Raw genomic sequence first — 23,018 nt, forward strand, 5'->3', positions numbered from 1 at the left:
GCTGGAAGGACTAGAACGGTCCGGAGTACTGTCAAAGGTGGACTGGAGTGAATGGGCCACGCCCATTGTTCCCGTCATGAAGCGTTCATCGAGTAACAAACCGGGGGAACCGGGGAAGGTTTGCATCTGTGGCGATTTCAAGATCACTGTTAATCCGGTGCTTCACACGGTGCAATATCCGTTTCCACGGATTGAGGATATCTTCGCTTCGTTGGCTGGCGGGAAACACTTCACCAAGATAGACCTGGCGCAGGCGTATTTACAGATGGAAGTTGATGAAGCGTCACGCCAGTATCTCACGATCAACACGCATAAGGGCTTATATCGGTATAATAGACTGGTTTTTGGAGTGGCATCGGCTCCAGCGATTTGGCAAAGGGCCATGGAGCAGGTATTACAGGGAATTCCAGGCACACAATGTTACCTGGACGACATTCTGATTACAGGAAATGATGATGAGGAACACCTTGCAAATTTGGAACAGGTGCTCAACAGATTGAAAGAATATGGACTTCGAGTTAATCACCAGAAATGTGAGTTCTTTCAGAAGCAAATCTCGTACTGTGGTCACGTCATTGACCAGGAGGGGTTTCACAAGTCACCTGACAAGATCGAAGCTGTTGTGAAGGCTCCCGCTCCGGAGAATGTATCCCAGTTGAGGTCGTTCCTAGGGTTGATTAACTATTACCATAAGTTTCTGCCAAATTTATCCACGGTGCTACACCTGCTGAACGCTCTTTTGCAGAAGGGAGTGCCATGGAAGTGGAGCGAGGACTGTAAGCGGGCCTTTCACAAAGGCAAGGCATTGATCACCTCTAAGGAAGTGTTGGCTCACTTTAACCCAACGCTGCCTATTCGGTTAGCTTGTGATGCTTCTCCATATGGTATTGGGGCAGTGCTCTCACATAAGTTGCCAAATGGCTTGGAAAGACCAGTCGCATTCGCATCCAGATCATTGACCTCCGCTGAGCGCAACTATGCTCAGATAGATAGGGAGGCTCTCAGCCTTGTGTGGGGAGTAAAAAAATTTAATCATTACCTGCAAGGGCAAAAGTTTACGCTGCTGACAGACCACCAGCCGTTGGTTTCCATTTTTAACCCTAAGAAGGGTGTTTCGGTGATGACAGCGCAGAGGCTCCAGAGATGGTCCCTTTTCCTAGGGGCACATCAATATCAGATCGAATTCAAAGGTACAAAGCAACATGGTAATGCTGATGGGCTGTCGCGCCTGCCACTACCTACAGCGGAAGAGGCACCGACAGTTGACCCTGTTGAGCTATTTCACTCGACCATCATCGAATGCTTACCAGTCACCAATGCAAGTATTGAGAGAGAAACCAGGAACGACCCGACACTGTCTCGGGTCTATGAATTGACAGTGAAAGGATGGCCAGCTCATGGTGAACCACTGTTACCGGCATTCTCAGCCAGACGAGAACAGCTGTCCGTCTGTCAAGGAACATTGATGTATGGAACAAGGGTGATTATTCCTCCTAAATTAAGGGAGAGAGTTCTAAAGGAACTGCATGAAGGTCATCTGGGGGGAGTCAAGATGAAAAGCCTTGCTAGGGCTTATGTGTGGTGGCCGGGTATCGACCAACAGATAGAGGATCTGACGAAAAGCTGCTCAGGGTGCCAAAAAGTTCAAAATGCACCTCCGATTGCACCGCTGCATCCATGGGAATGGCCTTCAACCCCATGGCAACGTGTACATATTGACTTTGCTGGTCCATTCATGGACTCCATGTTTTTAATTGCGGTGGACGCACATTCTAAATGGCCAGAAGTGATTAAGATGACTACCACTACCTCGGAAAAGACGATCGCGGTGCTAAGAACGATATTTGCAAGAAATGGATTGCCAGAACAAATATGTTCAGACAACGGACCGCAGTTCGTGTCAGAAGAATTCCAGAAATTCATGAAGAAGAATGGGGTGAAACATTATACCTCTGCCCCATATCATCCGGCTACAAACGGGTTGGCCGAGAGATTTGTACAAACGTTCAAAAAAGCAATAAAGGCCATGAGCGAAGATCAGATTCCACTACAACACAAGGTGGACAATTTCCTACTTGCATATCGAAACGCCACTCATGCAGTGACAAACCAAAGTCCTGCCATGATGTTCTATAACAGGAGGTTGCGGTCCAGGTTGGACTTGTTAAAACCAAATGTGCGGAGGGAAGTCGAAAACAAACAGTTCCAGCATATAAATAACAAGACCACTCGGAGTTTCGAAATAGGACAACCAGTGTTAGCCCGGGACTATAAGAATGAGAAATGGCAATCTGGAACAATTCGGGCCAGACAAGGACCCCTGATGTACACGGTAGATATTGGTGAAAATGTAATACGACGTCATGCTGACCAACTGGTAGAATCGAGAACAAGGGTCGAACCCATGGTTACGGCAGAGACAACCGTGGAAGAAGTTAGTGAACCTGAAGCATCTACCTCAGAAGTGAATGTACCTGATGATGATGTCCAATCCATGAGAGATCAACTAGATGAGTCACCCCAGCAACGAGAATCAGAGACCCCTGAAAGGCGTTATCCAACTCGGATCAGGAGGCCTCCTCAGAGACTGAATCTTTGAACTGTTTTGCATGAAGTTGTATATATATATATATATATATATATGTTATTATGTTATGTTAAATGGGGATATACACTGTTAAGCTAAAAAGGGAGGATTGTGGTGTATGTAACCTGTTCCACCTTAAGAGAACTACCTTAAGAGATGTACTACTTTCTCTTGGCTGCTGTATACTGTAACACCGGTGGTGACCACACCGGTATATAAACGTTGTGTAGTGATTTGCTGGGCAGTTCAGCCCTGACCTCCAAATAGTAAAGACCTGTTAAAGTTATTCTTGTTGTCTGTGTCCAGTGATTTATAATAAGCATAACTGGGACACACAGACTCAACAATATCTGTTACATTTCCAGCTTTTTCCAGTTCTGATGAAGGGTCCCAGACCTGAAACGTTCACGCTGTTTCTCTCTCCACGGATGCTGCCTGGCCTGCTGAGTATTTCCAGCATTTTCTGTTGTTATTGCAGTTAATGAGTGTGATAAAAATGCTAACTTCCGGGAAGTTATGTCATCACTTCCTGTGAACTATGAACTATGAACTATGAACTGTGTACATACCTCACTTCCTGTAAATGTCACTTCCTGTTGGACTGGTATAAATACTGGTCTGTTCAGTATTGTAAGAGGCTTCTACCAGAGGCATGGTAAAGACCTCTCTTGTATATAGTGTGTTTATAAGTTACTTAAAGCTTACTTTAAAGTTACTTGATGGTCAGTCTCCTTTTCTTACATCAATTTAAGTAACTTAGTATTTACACTGACAAATACTAGACCTTCAGACAAACTCGGAAGTTAAGGATCCAGGGAACCACCCATCATGGATAAAATCCTTAGACCTATTCGTCTGGACTTGGACCCGAATACACCAGCAGCTGGCAGGGTATGGAAGCATTGGTATCGTACTTTTGAGAATTTTCTGGATGAATGTAAAGTGGATGCTCCTGCTAAATTGAAGATACTTGTCAATTATGTGACCCCAAAAGTGTTCGAATATGTTGATGAATGGGATAATTACGAAGAGGTGATTCGGGCACTTAAGAAACTGTATGCGAAGACCCCAAATGAGGTCTATGCTAGACATCTACTGGCCACAGCCCGACAAGGGCCAGGGGAATCAATTGACGAATTCCTGCAAGAACTTCGCAGGCTCAGCGTAGATTGTAACTTTCAGGCAGCCTCAGCTGAGCTGTACCGCCAAGAAATGATTCGTGATGCTTTCATCTGCGGGATTGCCTCTCCATTTATACGCCAGCGTCTACTAGAAAGTAAAACACTTGAGCTACAAAAAGCTTTTGACCTAGCTTGTTCACTGGATTTGGCAAAGAGAAATGCAGACCTCTATCAGCTGCCCAGATCTCGATCTGCTGCTGTAGCTGCAACCAGACAATTCAAGCGGTCTCAGGTGAACCCTATCATGGGGGAATCTAATTCTGATAATTCTGATGAAGAAGAGGAGGACGACCCCACTTTAGCAGCCTCTTGGCAATCTAGGAAGGAATGCTTCTTTTGTGGAGATGCTTTTCACCCTAGGAAAACCTGCCCTGCTCGCAATGCAATCTGCAGTTATTGCGGGAAAAAAGGACACTTTGCTAAAGTTTGCCTATCAAGGGCCTCTACGAGGGCCAATCCAGCTAAGGCCTACCGAGCTGCCCCAATTAGGGCCTATCAAGATGCTCCAGCTAGGACCTATCAAGCTTCCTCTCGAGCTCTCTCCCGAAGAAGCACACCGAGAGTTTTAGCCACTCTCTGTGCAACGACACCAATTACAGCTGCTTGCCCACAGAACCTGTCTCAGGCAGCCACAAAAATTTCAATTAAAGGGCATACCTTAGATGCCTTAATTGACTCAGGAAGTACTGATAGTTTCATTAAGGAACAGATTGTTGCGAAATTGAAACTACATGTCTTCCCATCGGACCAGGCAATTGCGATGGCCCAGTCATCACTTAATACCAGAATCTCCGGCTTTTGTGTTGTTGATATGACACTTCATGGTCGTATGTATCCCTCCACCCGACTTTCAGTGCTCAAAGACTTATGTAGTGATCTCCTCTTAGGGCTGGACTTCCAAAAACAGCATAAGAAACTCACCATTGAGTTTGGTGGATCCAAACCCGGACTTACTATTTCTAATATACCATCTAAATTACCATTTTGTGCATTATCAGCAGCTTCACTTGATGAACCCTCATTATTTGCCAGTATTCCGCCTCAATGCCAACCGATAATAACGAAATCGCGGCGCTTTAATCAGGGAGACCAATCTTTTATTGCGGCTGAAATCTCTCGACTTCTAGCAGAGGATATCATTGAACCATGTTCGTCGCCCTGGCGGGCTCAAGTCGTCATTGTCAAGAACCCTCTAAAACCTCACAAACAGCGACTATGCATCGATTATTCGCAAACCATCAATCAATATACCGACTTGGACGCCTACCCATTGCCACGCATTGATGATATGGTTAATAAACTGGCCGAATACAAAGTGTTCTCAACTTACGATTTAAAAAGTGCCTATCATCAGTTACCCTTGAAGGTCTCAGAAAAGCAGTACACAGCCTTTGAGGCTAATGGACGGCTGTACCAATTTCGTCGCCTCCCATTCGGGGTTACTAATGGAGTGGCTGTCTTTCAACGGGCAATGGATGGCCTGGTTAAGCAGGAAAACCTAAGGGACACTTTTCCCTATCTTGATAACATTACCATTGCAGGTCACGATCAACAGGAACACGACTCCAACCTCCAAAAATTTCGGGATGCCCTCCATCGCCGTAATTTGACCCTGAATGAATCCAAATCTGTTGAGTCGCAACCGACCATCAACATCCTTGGCTACTGCGTAGGCAATAGTATCATTAAGCCAGACCCAGAAAGACTTCGCCCGCTCCAAGAGCTCCCGTCACCTAAGAATCCGGCTTCTTTACGTCGGGCTCTCGGTCTGTTTGCATACTACGCTAAATGGATTCCTCATTTTTCGGACAAAATCCAACCCTTGCTGCATGCTAGATCATTTCCACTGGGAACAGCGGCTGTTGCAGCCTTTAACCTTCTCAAAAAACAGTTGGAGAAAGCGGCTCTTCACTCCATCGATGAGAATCTCCCTTTCGTGGTTGAATGTGATGCCTCGGAGGTGGCGGTCTCGGCTACTCTGAATCAGGAAGGTCGTCCTGTAGCATTTATGTCCAGGACCTTACAAGGTGCCGAGCTACATTATCCTCCGGTTGAGAAAGAAGCCACAGCCATCATAGAGGCAGTACGGAAGTGGAACCATTTTCTAGCTCGCCAGCACTTTACATTGATCACGGACCAACGATCAGTCGCCTTCATGCTCGATAATCGAAAACGAACCAAAATTAAGAATAATAAAATACAACTTTGGAGGATGGAACTGGCCTCTTTTGGTTATACCATTCTCTATCGGCCTGGCAAGGAGAATGTGGCCCCGGACACCCTCACACGGGCATTCTGCTCCACTATGTCATCCTCCACTCTCATGGATGTCCACAATGGTTTGTGTCATCCTGGCGTTACGCGCATGCTACATTTCGTACGATCACGGAATCTCCCTTTTTCCACTGGAGATGTAAAGAAAATATGCTCAGAATGCCGGCTTTGTGCGGAATTAAAACCTCAGTTCTTCCGCCCCTCAGATGGTATACTCATACATGCAACCCAACCGATGCAACGACTTAGCATCGATTTTAAGGGCCCAGTGCCCTCTTCAACTCGGAACACATATTTGCTCACCATGATCGACGAATATTCACGTTTTCCGTTTGCCTTCCCCTGCTCCAATATGCTGGCGTCCACAGTAATCTGCTGCCTTGAGCAGGTATTTTCTCTCTGTGGCATGCCGGCTTATATTCACTCAGACCGGGGTCCATCCTTTATGTCAAGGGAACTCAAGGACTACCTCTCAGAACGGGGAATTGCTGCAAGCAAAACAACACCATACCATCCCATCGGAAATGGGCAGGTAGAGAGGTATAACGGTATCATCTGGAATTCCGTACGTCTCGCTTTAAGATCTCGGGGCCTACCAGACCAGCAATGGGAAACAGTGCTTCCGGATGCATTGCACTCTATACGGTCCCTGCTTTCTACAGCCACAAATACTACACCTCATGAGCGGTTCTTTGGATTCCAGCGTCGCTCATCTCATGGAACATCACTCCCGTCATGGCTAACTACTCCTGGACCTGTATTACTCCGAAGATACGTTCGGACGTCTAAAAATGACCCTCTTGTAGACGAGGTCGAACTAACCGATGCCAACCCCACCTATGCAAACATACGATATTCCGACGGCCGAGAATCTACCGTATCATTACGGGATCTGGCTCCCTGCCCACCAGGACCTAGTGGGACATCGGGTGATGGCATTTCACCAGGAAACTCTTGGGACCTATCGGGTACCCCTCTCCAGGATCCTGATCGGACACCAACTAGCTTGGTGCCGGCAGAACCCCGTGCTCAAGGTTGCGACCCTCCCAGTACCGTGCATGAAAGTACTGATCCGCCACAGACCAGCTCTGCACCTCCCTCTGAACAGAGGCAGTCCGACTTTGAACCTATTGGGGCTCGCACTCGAAGCCATGATCTCCCCGATCCTTCACAGGGCAATCCAGGCCACACAGACTCTGACCAATGGCCAACCGCATGTAAGCGGACCAGCGACCCTCTACGACGGGAATCCAAACGGGTACGACTCTTCCTTGTTCGGCGGCTGCGGACCAAAAGGTAGACCACAGCCTCCTAATCCTGCAGGAGGGAAGAATGTGATAAAAATGCTAACTTCCGGGAAGTTATGTCATCACTTCCTGTGAACTATGAACTATGAACTATGAACTGTGTACATACCTCACTTCCTGTAAATGTCACTTCCTGTTGGACTGGTATAAATACTGGTCTGTTCAGTATTGTAAGAGGCTTCTACCAGAGGCATGGTAAAGACCTCTCTTGTATATAGTGTGTTTATAAGTTACTTAAAGCTTACTTTAAAGTTACTTGATGGTCAGTCTCCTTTTCTTACATCAATGAGTGCTTGTTCAATGCCTGGAGACTCTTCAAAAATAATCTCTGCTCACGCAGGACACAAGAGTGACTGAACCAACCCGTCTTTCTTCCCATCCACAAGACTATGGCAAATGGCTTGGATCTTTCAGAAGTCGACTGATTGTCTTCAAGCGTCAGGGCAATGCTTATGGATGTATTTAGTCAGTTCACTGCAGAGGCTCTGAGTAATATGATGGGATGCTGGGCATGGAGTGGTAACTGGACAATCAGGGCTGATGATGAAACAATAGGGATATTTGTAAGTTCTAGTGATCCACTGTTGGACGTCCTCTTTGTCTTCTGGTTCACACATTTTGTTGATGAGGATGAGGAGAGGTAAGGTGAAAGGATTGTAATGGTCAACTACATTTTTACACAAAAGAGCTGTTATTGGACTGTCATTATGACTGTGTTTAAAAGCTGGTGAAAATGGCCATTCTTTTACTTACCCTAAGGAGAACCAAGTACACTGGCACACTGCAGTGTGTATTGTAACAGTGTCAGATGAATAGCTTTTACAGTCCTGATTTATCTAAAATTAACATTGTACAAAGATAATATAACAGAAATGATTACCAGACTTATTATTGAACTTTATTATGGATGCATATTCTGATGGTGTTATATCGATTCATTTTTATGGAGGTGGTTTGATTGCTGCTCAGTTGTGATGGGGTAAACTCGCAGTCGAGTGTGACAGTCGATAACATGGACCTACTGATGTAAGAAAAAGGAGTCTTACCATCAAGTAACTTTAAAGTAAGCTTTAAGTAACTTATAAACACACTATATACAAGAGAGGTCTTTACCATGCCTCTGGTAGAAGCCTCTTACAATACTGAACAGACCAGTATTTATACCAGTCCAACAGGAAGTGACATTGACAGGAAGTGAGGTATGTACACAGTTCATAGTTCACAGTTCACAGGAAGTGATGACATAACTTCCCGGAAGTCATTATTATTATCACACCTACCACACCCAAAATGCTTCCTACGGACCCGGGTGTGGTTGGATTTCTGCAGCTTCTCTTCCCTACCTTAACCTGTCCAGCAACAATCACAAGCACGGTGGCATAGTGGTTAGCACTGTTGCCTCACAGCGCCAGGGACCCGGGTTCGAATCCGGCCTCGGGTGACTGTCTGTGTGGAGTTTGCACATTCTCCCCGTGTTTGCGTGGGTTTCCTCCGGGTGCTCCGGTTTCCTTCCACAGTCCAAAGATGTGCAGGTTAGGTTGATTGGCCATGATAAAAAAATTGACCCTTAGTGTTAGGGGGGATTAAATACGTGGGGTTACGGGGTTATGGGGATAGGGCTTGGGTGGGATGGCTGTCGGTGTAGGGACCGGGTGCTAGGGTTTGGATGATCAGCCATGATCTCGTTGAATGGCGGAGCAGGCTCGAAGGGCCGAATGGCCTACTCCTGCTCCTATCTTCTATGTTTCTAACGTGATATAAAAGCAAAAAATGCTGGAACCACTCAGCAGGTCAGGAAGCATCTGTGGAGAGAGAAACAGAGTTAACGTTTCATGTCGATGACCTTTCATTAAACGTGATGTTGGCTGGAAGGCAAGCATGAGCAAATCTGCATGTTTAATTGGTGCCCTTAACAAGCCCTTAAAATGCTATTGCAGGGTCTGTTGAGCCAAATTGTTTCCCAGAGTAACTTTCGGAACATGGTCACTGACGTAAGCATTCCATTGTACTACAGGAAACTTTCGTTTAACCGAAGGTTAAATGTCTGGAAAGCTCTATCTACTGGCAAAATTCAGGAGCCATTTCCTATAAGTTTTTTTACTTCTCGTTGCTTTTTTTTTCCAGTCAGGCTCTGCAAGGTCTAGCTGAAGCTGTTGCTTAGCTACAGAGACGCTTTTAAGCTGCGGCCGACTGTTTTGAAGCTGTTGCTAAGCAACAGGGTTTGTTGATTCACATGGAGCTCAAAAGCTCCGTATGTTTTAACATTAGCGCTGGTTTCTACGGCAGTTTTGATGGGACGGCACCAGCTCGGTCCCGTCAGTGCCGGATACCAGAAAGTTTCCTGTAGTTACATATGGCAAATAAAATTGAATTGAATTGAATTGAATTGTCAAGGCCAGCATTTACTGCCCATCCCTAGTTGCCCTAGGTGATGGTGAGCCTTCTTCCTGAACCAGTGAGTGCAGCACTTTGATACAACTGTGTCGCTTGCTCGGCCACTTCAGAGGGCAGTTTAAAGTCGACCACATTGCTGTGGGTCTGGAGTCTCATATAGGCCAGACCGAGTAAGGACAGCAGATTTCCTTCCCCAAAGGACATTAGTTGGGTTTTTACGACAATTCGACAGCGTCACGGTCACTAGCTTTTTATTTCCAGACAGTTTTAAAAGCTGAATTCAAATTTTCAACCTGCCATGGTGGCATTTAAACTCACGTTCCTGACTCATTAGTCCAGGCGTCTGGATTATCAGTCCAGTTACATAACTACTGCGCTACCGTACCTGATTTCATTTATATAGTGACTTTTACGTCCTCAAGCTGTCCCAAAGTACTTCACAGCCAATGATTTATTTCTGAAGTGTAGTCACTGGTTTATAGTCAAACGCGGCAGCCATTTTGCGCAGAAGCAGCAATGAGGTAAATGACCAGCTAATCTGTTTTGATGATGTTCGGTTGAGGGATAAATGTTAGCTCTTACTTCAAATAGTGTCATGGAATCTTTTACATCCACCTGAATGGAGGGATGGGGCCTCAGTTTGATGCTTCACCTAAAAGACAGCACTTTCAACAATGCAGCAGTCCCTCAGTACTGACCTGCTATGTCCGCCTAGATTAGATGCTCAAGTCCTGAATTGGAGCTTGAACCCATGATCCTCCAACTGAGGCGAGAGTGCTACCACTGAGCCAAGGTGACATTTAGATACAAAAAAGAAAATACTGCAGATGCTGGAAATCTGAAATAAAAACAGAAAATGCTGGAGATACTCAGCAGGTTAGGCAGCATCTGTGAAGAGAGAAACAGAGCTAACATTTCAGGTCGATGACCTTTCGCCAGAACTGGAAAAAAGCAGGGAATGGAACAGGTTTTTAAGCAAGTGTAGGGCTGGGAAAGTGGGGAGGGGATGAAAGAACAAAAGGGAAGGCCTGTGATAGGCTGGAAGGCAGGAGAGATTAAGTGACATTAAGAGATATGAAGAGATATTCAAGGCAAGAGGAGATGGTAATGGGACAGGTTAAGAAACAAAGGATGGCTCGAGATGAAGTGTAAATTGCGCTGGCAGAATGAAAGACAGCTGCCCTGTGGGAGGGAAGAAAAGACACAAACAAAAAGTGTGGATAAAAAATATATATATGATAGGGGCCGAGGTTATGATCTGAAATTGTTGAACTCTGTGTTGAATCCAGAAGGCTGTAAAGTGCCTAATCGAAAGATGAGGTGCTGTTCCTCGAGCTTACGCTGAGCTTCAGTGGAACAATGCAAGAGGCCGCGGACGGTGAGGTCTGAGTGGGAATGGAGCGGAGAATTAAAGTGACAGGCGGCCGGAAGCTCGGGGACCTCCTTACGGACTGAATCTGCGTTTAGTCTCCCCAATGTAGAGGAGACCACATCGTGAGCAGCGAATACAGTATACTAAATTGCAAGAAGTACAAGTAAATCGCTGTTTCACCTGGAAGGGGTGTTTGGGGCCCTGGACAGTGGGAAGTGGGGAGGTACAAGGGCAGGTGTTGCATCTCCTGCGCTTGCACGGGAAGGTGCCGGGCGAAGGGGAAGGGGTGCTGGGGGTGATAGAGAAGTGGACCAGGGTGTCGCGGAGGGAGCGGTCCCTACGGAATGCTGAAAGGGGAGGGGAGGGGAAGATGCGTTTGGTGGTGGGATCACGCTGGAGGTGGCGGAAATGGCGGAGGCTGATCCGTTGAATGTGGAGGCTGGTGGGGTGAAAGGTGAGGACAAGGGGAACTCTATCGTGGTTCCGGGAGGGAGGGGCAGGGGTGAGGGCAGAAGTGCGAGAGATAGAACGGACACGGTCGAGGGCCGTGTCAACCACAGTAGAGGGGAATCCTCGGTTGAGGAAAAAGGAAGACATGTCGGAAGCACTGGTATGGAAGGTGGCATCGTCAGAACAGATGCGGCGGAGATGGAGAAACTGGGAGAATGGAATAGAGTCCTTACAGGAAGCGGGGTGGGAGGAAGTGTAGTCCAGGTAGCTGTGGGCTTGTAGTGAATGTCAATAACCTAACCCCAGAGATGGAGACGGAGAAGTCGAGGAAGGGAAGGGAAGAGTCGGAGATGGACCGACCATGTGAAGGTGAGGGAAGGGTGGAAATTGGAAGCAAAGTGAATGAAATTATCTAGTTCAGGGCGAGAGCAGGAAACGGTACTGATACAGTCATCAATATACAGGAAAAAGAGGTGAGGGAGGGGACCCGAGTAGGACTGGAACAAAGAGTGTTCCACATATCCCACGAAAAGGCAGGCATAGCTAGGACCCATGCGGGTTCCCATAGCAACACCTTTGATAGTTGTTTGATAGGCATTTAGATACTTGTATTATACAATGTTAAAATCATTCTGAGTACACAGTGCCATGAAATGCCACGATATCTAATTTTGATTGAAAGAAACAGAAAGACTTGCATTGATATACCACCTTAAACGCTCGCAAAACGTCTCAGAGCAGAATACATAATAAAGTGCACAATGATTGGTCTTACACTGTGATTCTTTACAGGACCTGGTGGTAAAAATACCATTTTGAAATGGTGGAGGGAGAAGAAGATGGATCCCAAAACACTCATGCACCTTCTGGATATGCAGCCAATGAGTACAGCGACCATGGTGGAACCGAAAATTGCGAAACAGTTGGACGCAGCAGTGGGAGAGATTGATATGATGCTCGCAGACATCACAAAATATCCTCCTTGCAAGAAAGCCCAGACAATTGCCTTCAGATACATCAGGAAATTCATAGAGAATCTTCACAAGGCATTTAACGTTCGGTCACAGGAATATTTTGAGGTGGAAAATGAACTAGAAAAGTCAGACTCATTTGGCTCCCAGGCTGCTGAAGGTAATCTGGTGAAGAAGCTGAAACACCTTCGAGAACACAGCAGAGCACTTAAAACGCGCGCTGAACTAGTGGAACGTCATTACAGGGAAGCGTGTAGCAGGAACGACAATCTGGAATACACCATTAGATTTTTGAGGTCCAAAGTTGAACAGCTACAAAACGTTAGCGGAACACTCTCTAGCGAGAAAGTCACTTCTAAAGAATTCTCTCCATCTGCCGATTGGCAAGTGAAAACAAAGCAGGCAGCAGAAATAAATATAAGTAGGGCGCTTGTGAAAAAATCAAAGGACAAAATCATTCCTGCAGAAAGCTTCAGGGGGAAATGTCCCCTCAGTGAGGAGCGCAAAAATATTCTTGTTGGTGGGCATGATAAACCTGAGGAACAAAGAACTATCCTTGTAGAATCCAAGGAAGTAAACATTCCCTTTGGAGAACCTGAAGAAAAATGGACTGTCCTAGAAGTATTCAAGGAAGAAAACATTCCCTTTGGAGAACCTGAGGAACAAAGGACTATCCTAGAAGTATTCAAGGAAGAAAATATTCCCTTTGGAGAACCTGAGGAACAAAGGACTATCCTAGAAGTATTCAAGGAAGAAAACATTCCTTTTGGAGAACCTGAGGAACAAAGGACTATCTTAGAAGTATTCAAGGGAGAAAGCATTCCCTTTGGAGAACCTGAGGAACAAAGGACTGTCCTAGAAGTATTCAAGGAAGAAAACATTCCTTTTGGAGAACCTGAGGAACAAAGGACTATCTTAGAAGTATTCAAGGGAGAAAGCATTCCCTTTGGAGAACCTGAGGAACAAAGGACTGTCCTAGAAGTATTCAAGGGAGAAAACATTCCCTTTGGAGAACCTGAGGAACGAAGGACTATCCTAGAAGTATTCAAGGAAGAAAACATTCCCTTTGGAGAACCTGAGGAACAAGGGACTATCCTAGAAATATTCAAGGAAGAAAACATTCCCTTTGGAGAACCTGAGGGGGGAAATATTCCCACAGAAGTGTCCAATGGAAGCTTTATTCCCACAGCTCAGCCCAAATTGGAGGCAGTTCTTACTGAAGCAGTGAAGGGTAAGATGCTTATCTCTAACCTGAATGCAGGAAAGAAACAGAGGGCATCAGCTCGGAAAGAAGAAGCTTTAAAGACCAAGGCTAAGCAGATGGCTGTGGACTTGCTTACAGATTTTCAAACCGCTGTTTTGTATTCACTGGACCATGGATTGAGCAGTGGAAAAGAACTTTCGCCAGATGACACCTGTAAGGTCCATGCTCTTCTCAAGTCTGCTGAATTAAAAAATCTTTATGGAGTGATTGAGAAAACGATCAAAGAAATCTTTGCCAAGTCAATGCAGAACATCAAGGAAGAGTTTAGCGAGCAACCTGTCCAAGCATTAAAGCCATCAAAGGAAAGCCTGGTGGAGAAATTGAAGGAAAAAGAACCTGAATTCACGACTTTGGCTGAACTTCTTGAAGAAATTTCCAAATTCAGTATTATTCAAGAGATCGCACTTGATGAATTAAGTGCCCACATTCAGTATTTCATTGAAGAGGCCAAACAGGACAAAAGACTATCCCAGCAAGAAACTCGCCTGCATGAAAAGACCCTGGAAGCCTTGGACACAATTCTAATGCTTGAGAAAAAGTCCTCTCGGGCTGGAATGGATCAGTTAATCAGGATTCGGGAGGCAACCAATCATCTAGACTCTAGCAACAGTGTCCTTGGGATTAAAGGAAAGGAAGTGAAACTGAAGGCAGAACATTGTAAGAAGGAAGGAGTTCCTTTGCCCAATACGGCAACAGAGACAATGGAAAGAACAATACAACCCAGGAGAATGGTCTTCCAGGCTGCTGGTGGTGAAGAAATTGTGGACAGGTCATATATTGTGAATGTGACATACCTAAGAGCAAATTATAAAACTTTGGACCAAGCGGTGTATAATGGTATCATTTCCAAACAACTCCATGCCATAGCAACACACCTTATTCATCAAACGTTAACGGCAGTTCAGCTTCGACTGGCTTACCTGTTCAAAAAGTACATCGCTTTCCATCATATCCAAACCCTTAGGTAAATGAACATCTGTCATTATTTGACAACGCCCCCTAGAAAAGAGCAGCTGGTGCCAGCCTGCCCAGACTATTGTATCTTTCACTAAAAGTTCTTGTTGGATTAAATGGGCACACGTTCAAAATAAATACGGATTTTGAATGTTTGAAATCGATCAGAAATTGACACGTTTCCCATTCGAGGGTCAGCTTGGCTTAACTAGTGGCCTCTGAGTGTTTGAGTCCCACTCCACGACTTGAGCACATAATCCAGGCCGAAACTCCCAGTGCAGTACTGAGGGAGTGCTGCACTGTCGGAGGGGCCGTCTATCAGATGAATTGTTAAACCAAGGCTGATAAAGATTGCATGGCACTATTTGAAGAAAAGAAGGGAGTTTTCCTGGCCAACATTCCTCCTTCAACCAACATCACTAAAAAACTGATTAACTGGTCATTCACCTCATTGCTGTTTGTGGGACTTTGCTGTATGCAAAATGGCTGCTGTGTTTAGCCACATAACAGCAATTACTGCAATTCATTGTGTATGAGGTGCTTTGGGGTGTTTCTAAAGACACGATAAGGTGCAATATAGATGTAATTTCTTTCTTAGAAATGGGATACGACAGATTTTCTCCCTCAGTTTGCTCCCTCTCCTGAAGAAAGCGGCTTACACTCAGGTGTAGCTCCGTTAATACCAGCAGATCTCCAGACCTTGATCTGTTGCCGCTCTTCACGTGAGCCTAGACAGTGATACTTAGATCTTCCAATGGCCGTGGCAGTTCTTCTTCTTAGGCAGTCCCTCCGAACCGAGGATGACTTGCTTCCACATTAAAAAAGAGTTCTCAGGTGACTGATGAGTCCAATGCGGGACCTACAGTCTCTGTCACAGGTGGGGCAGACGGTGGTTGAAGGGGCGGGTGGGTGGGGTGCTTGGGTTGACGTGCGCTCCTTGCGCTGCTTGTGCTTGGCTTCCGCTTGCTCCAGGCGAAGAGACTCGAGCTGTTCGGCGCCTTCCCGGATGCTTCTCCTCCACTTTGTGCGGTCTTGGGCCAGGGATTCCCAGGTGGGGATGTTGCACTTTTTCAAGGAGGCTTTGAGGGTGTCCTTGAAGCGTGGCAGTAGTAAATGGATTACTGCTGGCATTAAGATAGCGCCGATTGGAAAATCTGTGTCAGCAGGCTATTTGACCATGAATCACGGCCAAACCAAATTCTCTTCTTACCCAACATCCACGTATCATTGGATAGTGGTCAGGAGCAAGGATCTAAGCTGCGATTTTTCCCTCCTGCGTCCAAGGATACCGACGCCACTTATTGCAGCCCTACTATTGCCCTACCTAACGTCAACTAACTGAGCACAGATTAGGGATCAAACATGGGACTTTACTAGTCTGTGTGGCTCAGAAGCATATCGCATTTGCCCACTGAATCACTAAAGTAGAGGTAATAGATTGAAGCAATAAACTTCATTGCTGTAGCAGAGAAAGCATCTAACATAAAGTCCACATTAAATTACTTTGCTAGCTCTGTGTGACAGGCTCATGGGGTACTTGATAGTTTGGTGATCTTGGCCATCTACTGCAGCCGTACCATCTTGTTGTTAAAAAAATACAAGCTCGCCCAGTCTCTTAGTGAGTACCAGGCAGGATAATAGAACAAAAAGAAAGAATGTTCAAAATTGAGTTCATGAGCTTCGATGGGCCTCCTCTTTGACTTTTCTTATATTCATGTGTTCTGAAATACTGTCATGTGTAGTACTGAGCCATACATAGGAACAGGAGGAGGCCATTTAGCCCTTTGAGCCTGCTCCGCCATTCAATGAGATCATGGCTGATCTGCGATCTAACTGTGTATATCTGCCTTTGCCCCATATCCCGTAATACCTTTGGTTAACAAAAATCTATCAATCTCAGATTTAAAATTAACAATTGACCCAGCATCAATTGCCGTTTGCGGAAGAGAGTTCCAAACTTCTACCACCCTTTGTGTGTCGAAGTGTTCCCTAATTTCACTCCTGAAAGGTCTGGCTCTAATTTTTAGACTGTGCCCCCTAGTCCTAGAATCCCCAACCAGCGGAAATAGTTTCTCTCTATCTACCCTATCTGTTCCCCTTAATACCATACAGACCAGGAAACTTCCCTGTTTGATTCCCAGTAAGTCCAGAGTCAGCTGCTATCAGCCAGGTGAGATTCTGGTGTGCTACAGTGGACCTCAACATCCCTAGGCTAGGGAAGAGACAAATTAGCAAGGGTTCTCGCTCCCATTGCTGTCCAGTGCCTCTTGCTGGGTGTTATAAATCTCATCATTCATCAAGAAACTACTCGTGAAATAACGCTGGACGGCCAGCTGGTGGCGCCGTCCAAGGAGTATAAATACTCGGGCGTCGGCCCCAGCTTGCCAGGGACATTTTGTAAGACAGGAACTAGTGAAGTACAACTAGACCTCCATGTTCTGAAACAAGTTGATTAAAGCCTTGTTTTATACTCAAACCAAGTGTGTAGTGAGTTTTATTACATCACAGGGAATTGTTAAGTGCGTGAATATTGCACGAGGGCAGGATCGGCTTCAGTTCTGACGCCCTCCACGGTTGTACCCGAGGCACCTGGGACTAAAGCCCAGTCTGCATTAGTGCCTTCAGGAGATGAGCAGAGACCAGAGAAGAAAGTCTGGAGAAGGATTGGCAGAATAAATCCGGTGGCACCTCCCCCTGGATTTCTTTGTCCAGCGTATTCCTGATCTCAGTCACTTTGCCAGGAGGGAGGGAGAAAGAAGAATTGGCTAATCTAGTCAAGCCCTGTCATTCAGCCCAAATATAGCACACGAGGAGGGCTGGGAATAGACCAATCAGAGAATGGTGGCACAGGAGCGCCTAAAGTGAGGGAACGGAGTCATTTATTCATTTTTTTTATGTCTTTCTCCTTTAAGACATTATTTGAACAGCAGGATGTCTGATGTTAGTAGCAATAAGGATGAAGAGGTTGCTCAGGATCTGTGCAGATTTGCCAACAGGCTTAAAGCACGTATAAAATCCAGCACGCAGCACTGGGATGCAAGACAGCAACTGGTTAATCAGAGTCGCCAAAGACACTTGAATCGAATGACCGACTTGTTCAATCAGGTATGTTCTGATTTTAAGAAGATGTACATTTAGCATAGTCCGTTTTGTTTAATTCACGAGTATTGTTTTTCGTTTTTAAGCCCACTAATATCCCTTGTTAGTTTAGTGAAGGCAAAAGTCTCGCGTCTTTCAGTCATTCTCGCCCTTTCTGCCCAATTGCGTCTCCCCAGGCTACACAGCCTCCCCGGCTGGGTGGACTCCTCCCAGATCCAAGCCCTTGTGCAAACAACCACAAGGAAGTAAACAATTCAGGGATGATTCTCCCTCTGATCGTCCCTCGTGGCCTTTGCTCAGTGCTTCAATGCAGCAAAAAGGTTGAGATGGGGAACTCAGGAAGTTCTGATCGATTATATCTAATATTATTCTGATCTATTAGAATGGCGGAACAGGGTCGAAGGGTTGAATGGCCTACTCCTGTTCCGATGTATAGATGGCGAGGGAGGACATAAGAAACATAGGAAATAGGAGCAGGAGTAGGCCATACGGCCCCTCGAGCCTGCTCCGCCATTCAATAAGATCATGGTTGATCATCGACCTCAACTCCACTTTCCCGCCCGATCTCCATATCCCTCGATTCCCCATGAGTCCAAAAATCTATCGATCTCAGCCTTGAATATACTCAACGACTGAGCCTCCACAGCCCTCTGGGGGCAGAGAATTCCAAAGATTCACAATCCTCAGTGAAGAAATTCCTCCTCGTCTCGGTCTTAAATGGCCGAGCCCTTATCCTGAGACTGTGCCCCCTAGTTCTAGACTCTCCAGCCAGGGGGGAAACAACCTCTCCGCATCTACCCTGTCAATCCCCCTCAGAATCTTGTATGTTTCAGTGAGATCACCTCTCATTCTTCTAAACTCCAGAGAGTATCGGCCCATTCTACACAATCTCTCCTCATAGGACAGCCCTCTCATCCCAGGAATCAACCTAGTGAACCTTCATTGCACCGCCTCCAAGGCAAGTATATCCTTCCTTAGATAAGGAGACCAAAACTGTGCCCAGTACTCCAGGTGTGGTCTCACCAAGACCCTGTACAATTGGAGCAAGACTTCCTTACTCTTATACTCCAAACCCCTTTGCAATAAAGGCCAACATGCCATTTGCCTTCCTTATTGCTTGCTGTACCTGCATGCTAGCTTCCTGTGTTTCTTGCACGAGGACACCCAAATCTCTCTGAACACCAACATTTGAAAGTTTCTCACCGTTTAAAAAATATTGTTTTTCTATTCTTCCTACCAAAGTGAATAACCTCACATTTCCCTACATTATACTCCATCTGCCACCTTACTGCCCACTCACTCAGTCTATCTATATCCCTTTGCAGACTCTGTGTTCTCCTCACAGCTCACTGTCCCACCTAGCTTTGTATCGTCAGCAAACTTGGATACATTACACTCGGTCCCTTCATCTAGGTCATTAATATAGATTGTAAATAGCTGAGGCCCCAACACTGATCCTTGCGGCACCCCACTAGTTACAGCCCGCCAACCTGAAAAAGATCCGTTTATCCCTACTCTCTGTTTTCTGTCCGTTAACCAATCCTCTATCCATGCTACTATAATACCCCCAACCCCATGAGCCCTAATCTTGTGTAATAACCTTTTATGTGGCACCTTATTGAATGGCACGTCATCGGGCATAACTGTGATGTGTTGTTATCTACCCCTCCTCTGGCCCCAGTTGCTCATTAACATGACTGTTTGGGTGAGTTACCAGAGGGCAGTTGGAACTGTAACCCAGCAATAGCCACTGCCTTGAGGAGAGAAGATCAAAAATTAAAATCTATTACCGTTGCATTTGCATTCTTTTTAAAGCTTAAACACCGTACTGGCCTACACTTGTTCAGTCCATTTCTGGCCATCAAGCCACCAAATTCAAGGACTCGGATGCAGTTCAGGTCCCCCCTTCAGCCGCCGTTTTTGGTGACATCCAAGAGACCTCGTTATCTTCACGGTGAGGCCCACCGCATGCCTTCAGCTTTCCCTAGAATGAGGTACGAGTTCAGTGTTAAAAGTTCCAAGAATTTCAGCGGAATAATGCTAAATAGGCCTCACCTTTCTTATGGGAAAAGGCAACAGGGTCGGTTAGGACACTTGCAGGTTCTCCATGATGGCAAAAGTGACCTTGGATTGGCATTGCTTGATTAAGCGCACCCCTGGCCTGTTCATGGCGTCTCCTCGTACAGTTTGTTCTGGGTATTTTCAGGTTTCCTCCTCGAATCAGATTCAGCAGACCACCACCTTGTGGCCAGCATGCAGCGCCGTCTGTCAACCGAACCTGGCGAAAATTGAATATAGCCTCGTTTACAAATGATAGCGTAAACAGGGTATCAGAGAAGGCAGTTGATAACAAATGTGGCTGAGTATATCGTCCCGTTGTTGTAGGGAAAGGTCTGCATTGTACTGAAACCTAACTGCGTTACCTAACCAAAGACCTCACCGTCCTTGGCCTCTTGTATTGTTCCACGGAAGCTCAATGTAAACTCGAGGAACAGCAAATCATCTTCCGATTAGGCACTTTGCAGCCTTCCGGACTCAATATCGAGTTCAATAATTTCAGATCATAACCTCGGCCTCTATTACTTTTTTCCTTTAAATTTTTTCCACCCCTTTGTTTTGGGTCCTCATTTCCGCCCCCACCCCCCCCCCCTCCTTTCCTTTTGTTTCTCTCTCCCACCTGGCAGCTGTCCTTATCCTGCCAGTACACTTCACACCTAATCTCAGCTGCCTTTTGTCTCCACGGGCCCATTACCATCTCATCTGGCTTCTAATACCTTTTATTGTCTCCTTTTCTTCTTTTGTTCGATCGCAGCTTTGCCTTCGATCTTTTTATTTTCTTTCCAGTTTTGAAGAAGGGTTTCAACCCGAAACGTCAACTCAAATTTCTCTCCACGGATGTTGCCTGACCTGCTGAGTTTTTCCAGCATTCTCTGTTGTTATCAAAGAGTCATAGAGTCATAGAGTCATAGAGTTATACAGCACAGAAAGAGGCCCTTCGGCCCATCGTGTCTGCGCCGACCATCAATCCCTGCCCAGTCTAATCCCATTTTCCAGCATTTGGTCCGTAGCCTTGTATGCAATGGCATTTCAAGTGCTCATCCAAATGCTTCTTGAATGTTATGAGGGTTCCTGCCTCTACCACCCTTTCAGGCAGTGAGTTCCAGATTCCAACCACCCTCAAATCCCCTCCAAACCTGCTGCCCCTTACCTTGAATCTATGCCCCCTTGTTATTGACCCCCCTACTAAGGGGAAAAGTTCCTCTTTATCTACCCTATCTATGCCCCTCATCATTTTGTACACCTCAATCAGGTCCCCCCTCAGCCTTCTTTGCTCCAAGGAAAACAACCCCAGCCTGTTTAGTCTTTCTTCATAGCTGAGGCGCTCCATCCCAGGTAACATCCTGGTGAATCTTCTCTGCACCCTCTCCAAAGCAATCACATCCTTCCTATAGTGAGGCGACCAGAACTGCATACAATACTCCAGCTGTGGCCTTACCAGCGTTTTGTACAGCTCCATCATAACCTCCCTGCTCTTATATTCTATGCCTCGGCTAATGAAGGCAAGTATCCCATATGCCTTTTTAACCACCTTATCTACCTGTTCCACTGCCTTCAGGGATCTATGTACATGCACACGAAGGTCCCTCTGACCCTCTGTACTTCCTAGGGTCCTACCATTCATTGTGTATTCCCTTGCCTTGTTAGTCCTCCCAAAATGCATCACCTCACACTTTTCAGGGTTAAATTCCATTTGCCACTGTTCTGCCCATCTGACCAACCCATCTATATCGTCCTGTAGCCTGAGGCTTCCCTCCTCGCAATTTACCACCCCACCAATTTTCGTGTCATCTGCAAACTTACTGATCATACCTTTTACATTCACATCCAAATCATTAATGTAGATCACAAACAGCAAGGGACCCAGCACCGATCCCTGAGGTACCCCACTGGACACAGGCTTCCAGTCACAAAAGCAACCTTCGACCATCACCCTCTGCCTCCTGCCACTCAGCCAGTTTAGGATCCAACGCGCGCGTTCAATACTTGTTGTGATTGCAGTGAGCTAAAAAAGAGTCTGGCCCCAGCATTGTAAATCAATCCATTTACCAATGGTTACGTGTCAAGGAGCAAGGATTAAACAGGCCCTTAAGCAGGGTGCACAGCCAAACCAGAAGTCATGCATTCCACAACAGAGGCTGAGATTCATTGCTTGAGAGGTGTTGGCTGGTTTATTCCTGTCCTGCTCCCTTGTTATTCTCTTCCCGCTCCCACATCATTACCTCTGGTGTCCCCCCAAGGATCTATCCTTGGCCCCCTCCTATTTCTCATCTATCTGCTGCCCCTTGGCGACATCATCCGAAAACACAGCATCAGTTTCCACATGTACGCTGATGACACCCAGCTCTACCTCACTACTTCTTCTCTCGACCCCCTCCACGGTCTCTAAATTGTCAGACTGCTTGTCCAACATCCAGTTCTGGATTAGCAGAAATTTTCTCCAATTAAATATTGGGAAGACCGAAGCCATTGTTTTCGGTGCCCGCCACAAACTCCGTTCCCTAGCCACTGACTCCATCCCTCTCCCTAACATCTGTCTGAGGATGAACCACACTGTTCGCAACCTTGGTGTCATATTTGACCCTGAAATGAGCTTCCGACCACATATCCGCGGCATAACTAAGACCGCCTATTTCCACCTCCGTAACATCGCCCGTCTCCGCCCCTGCCTCAGCTCATCCGCTGCTGAAACCCTCATCCATGTCTTTGCAACCTCTAGACTTGACTATTCCAATGCACTCCTGGCTGGCCTCCCACATTACACCCTACATAAACTTCAGGTCATCCAAAACTTGGCTGCCCGTGTCCTAACTCGCACCAAGTCCCGTTCGCCCATCTCCCCTGTGCTCGCTGGCCTACATTGGCTCCCAGTTAAGCAACGCCTCAATTTCAAAATTCTCATCCTTGTTTTCAAATTCCTCCATGGCCTCGCCCCTCCCTATCTCTGTAATCTCCTCCAGCCCCACAACCTCCCAGAGATATCTGCGCTCCTCTAATTCTGCCCTTTTGAGCATCCCTGATTATAATCGCTCAACCATTGGTGGTCGTGCCTTCTGTTGCCTGGGCCCTAAGCTCTGGAATTCCCTGCCTAAACCTCTCCGCCTCGC

At 46.2% G+C, this 23,018-nt stretch overlaps 1 protein-coding gene across 1 annotated transcript in view; it reads left to right on the forward strand.

Moving 5' to 3' along the window:
* LOC147097083 (uncharacterized) overlaps positions 1–23,018 on the forward strand; it is a 39,409-nt gene that overhangs the window by 12,763 nt on the left and 3,628 nt on the right. Inside the window, exons 4-6 of the mRNA XM_085972886.1 lie at positions 12,358–14,764; positions 17,667–17,859; positions 19,669–19,847. Of these exons, the coding sequence (XP_085829012.1) occupies positions 12,358–14,764; positions 17,667–17,859; positions 19,669–19,847 (2,779 nt within the window). The remainder of the gene's footprint in view (positions 1–12,357; positions 14,765–17,666; positions 17,860–19,668; positions 19,848–23,018) is intronic.

This window comes from Somniosus microcephalus, chromosome 33, assembly GCF_052327205.1.
Source record: "Somniosus microcephalus isolate GS21.2 chromosome 33, FLI_Smic_1.0, whole genome shotgun sequence".
Classification (NCBI taxonomy): Eukaryota; Metazoa; Chordata; class Chondrichthyes; order Squaliformes; family Somniosidae; genus Somniosus; species Somniosus microcephalus.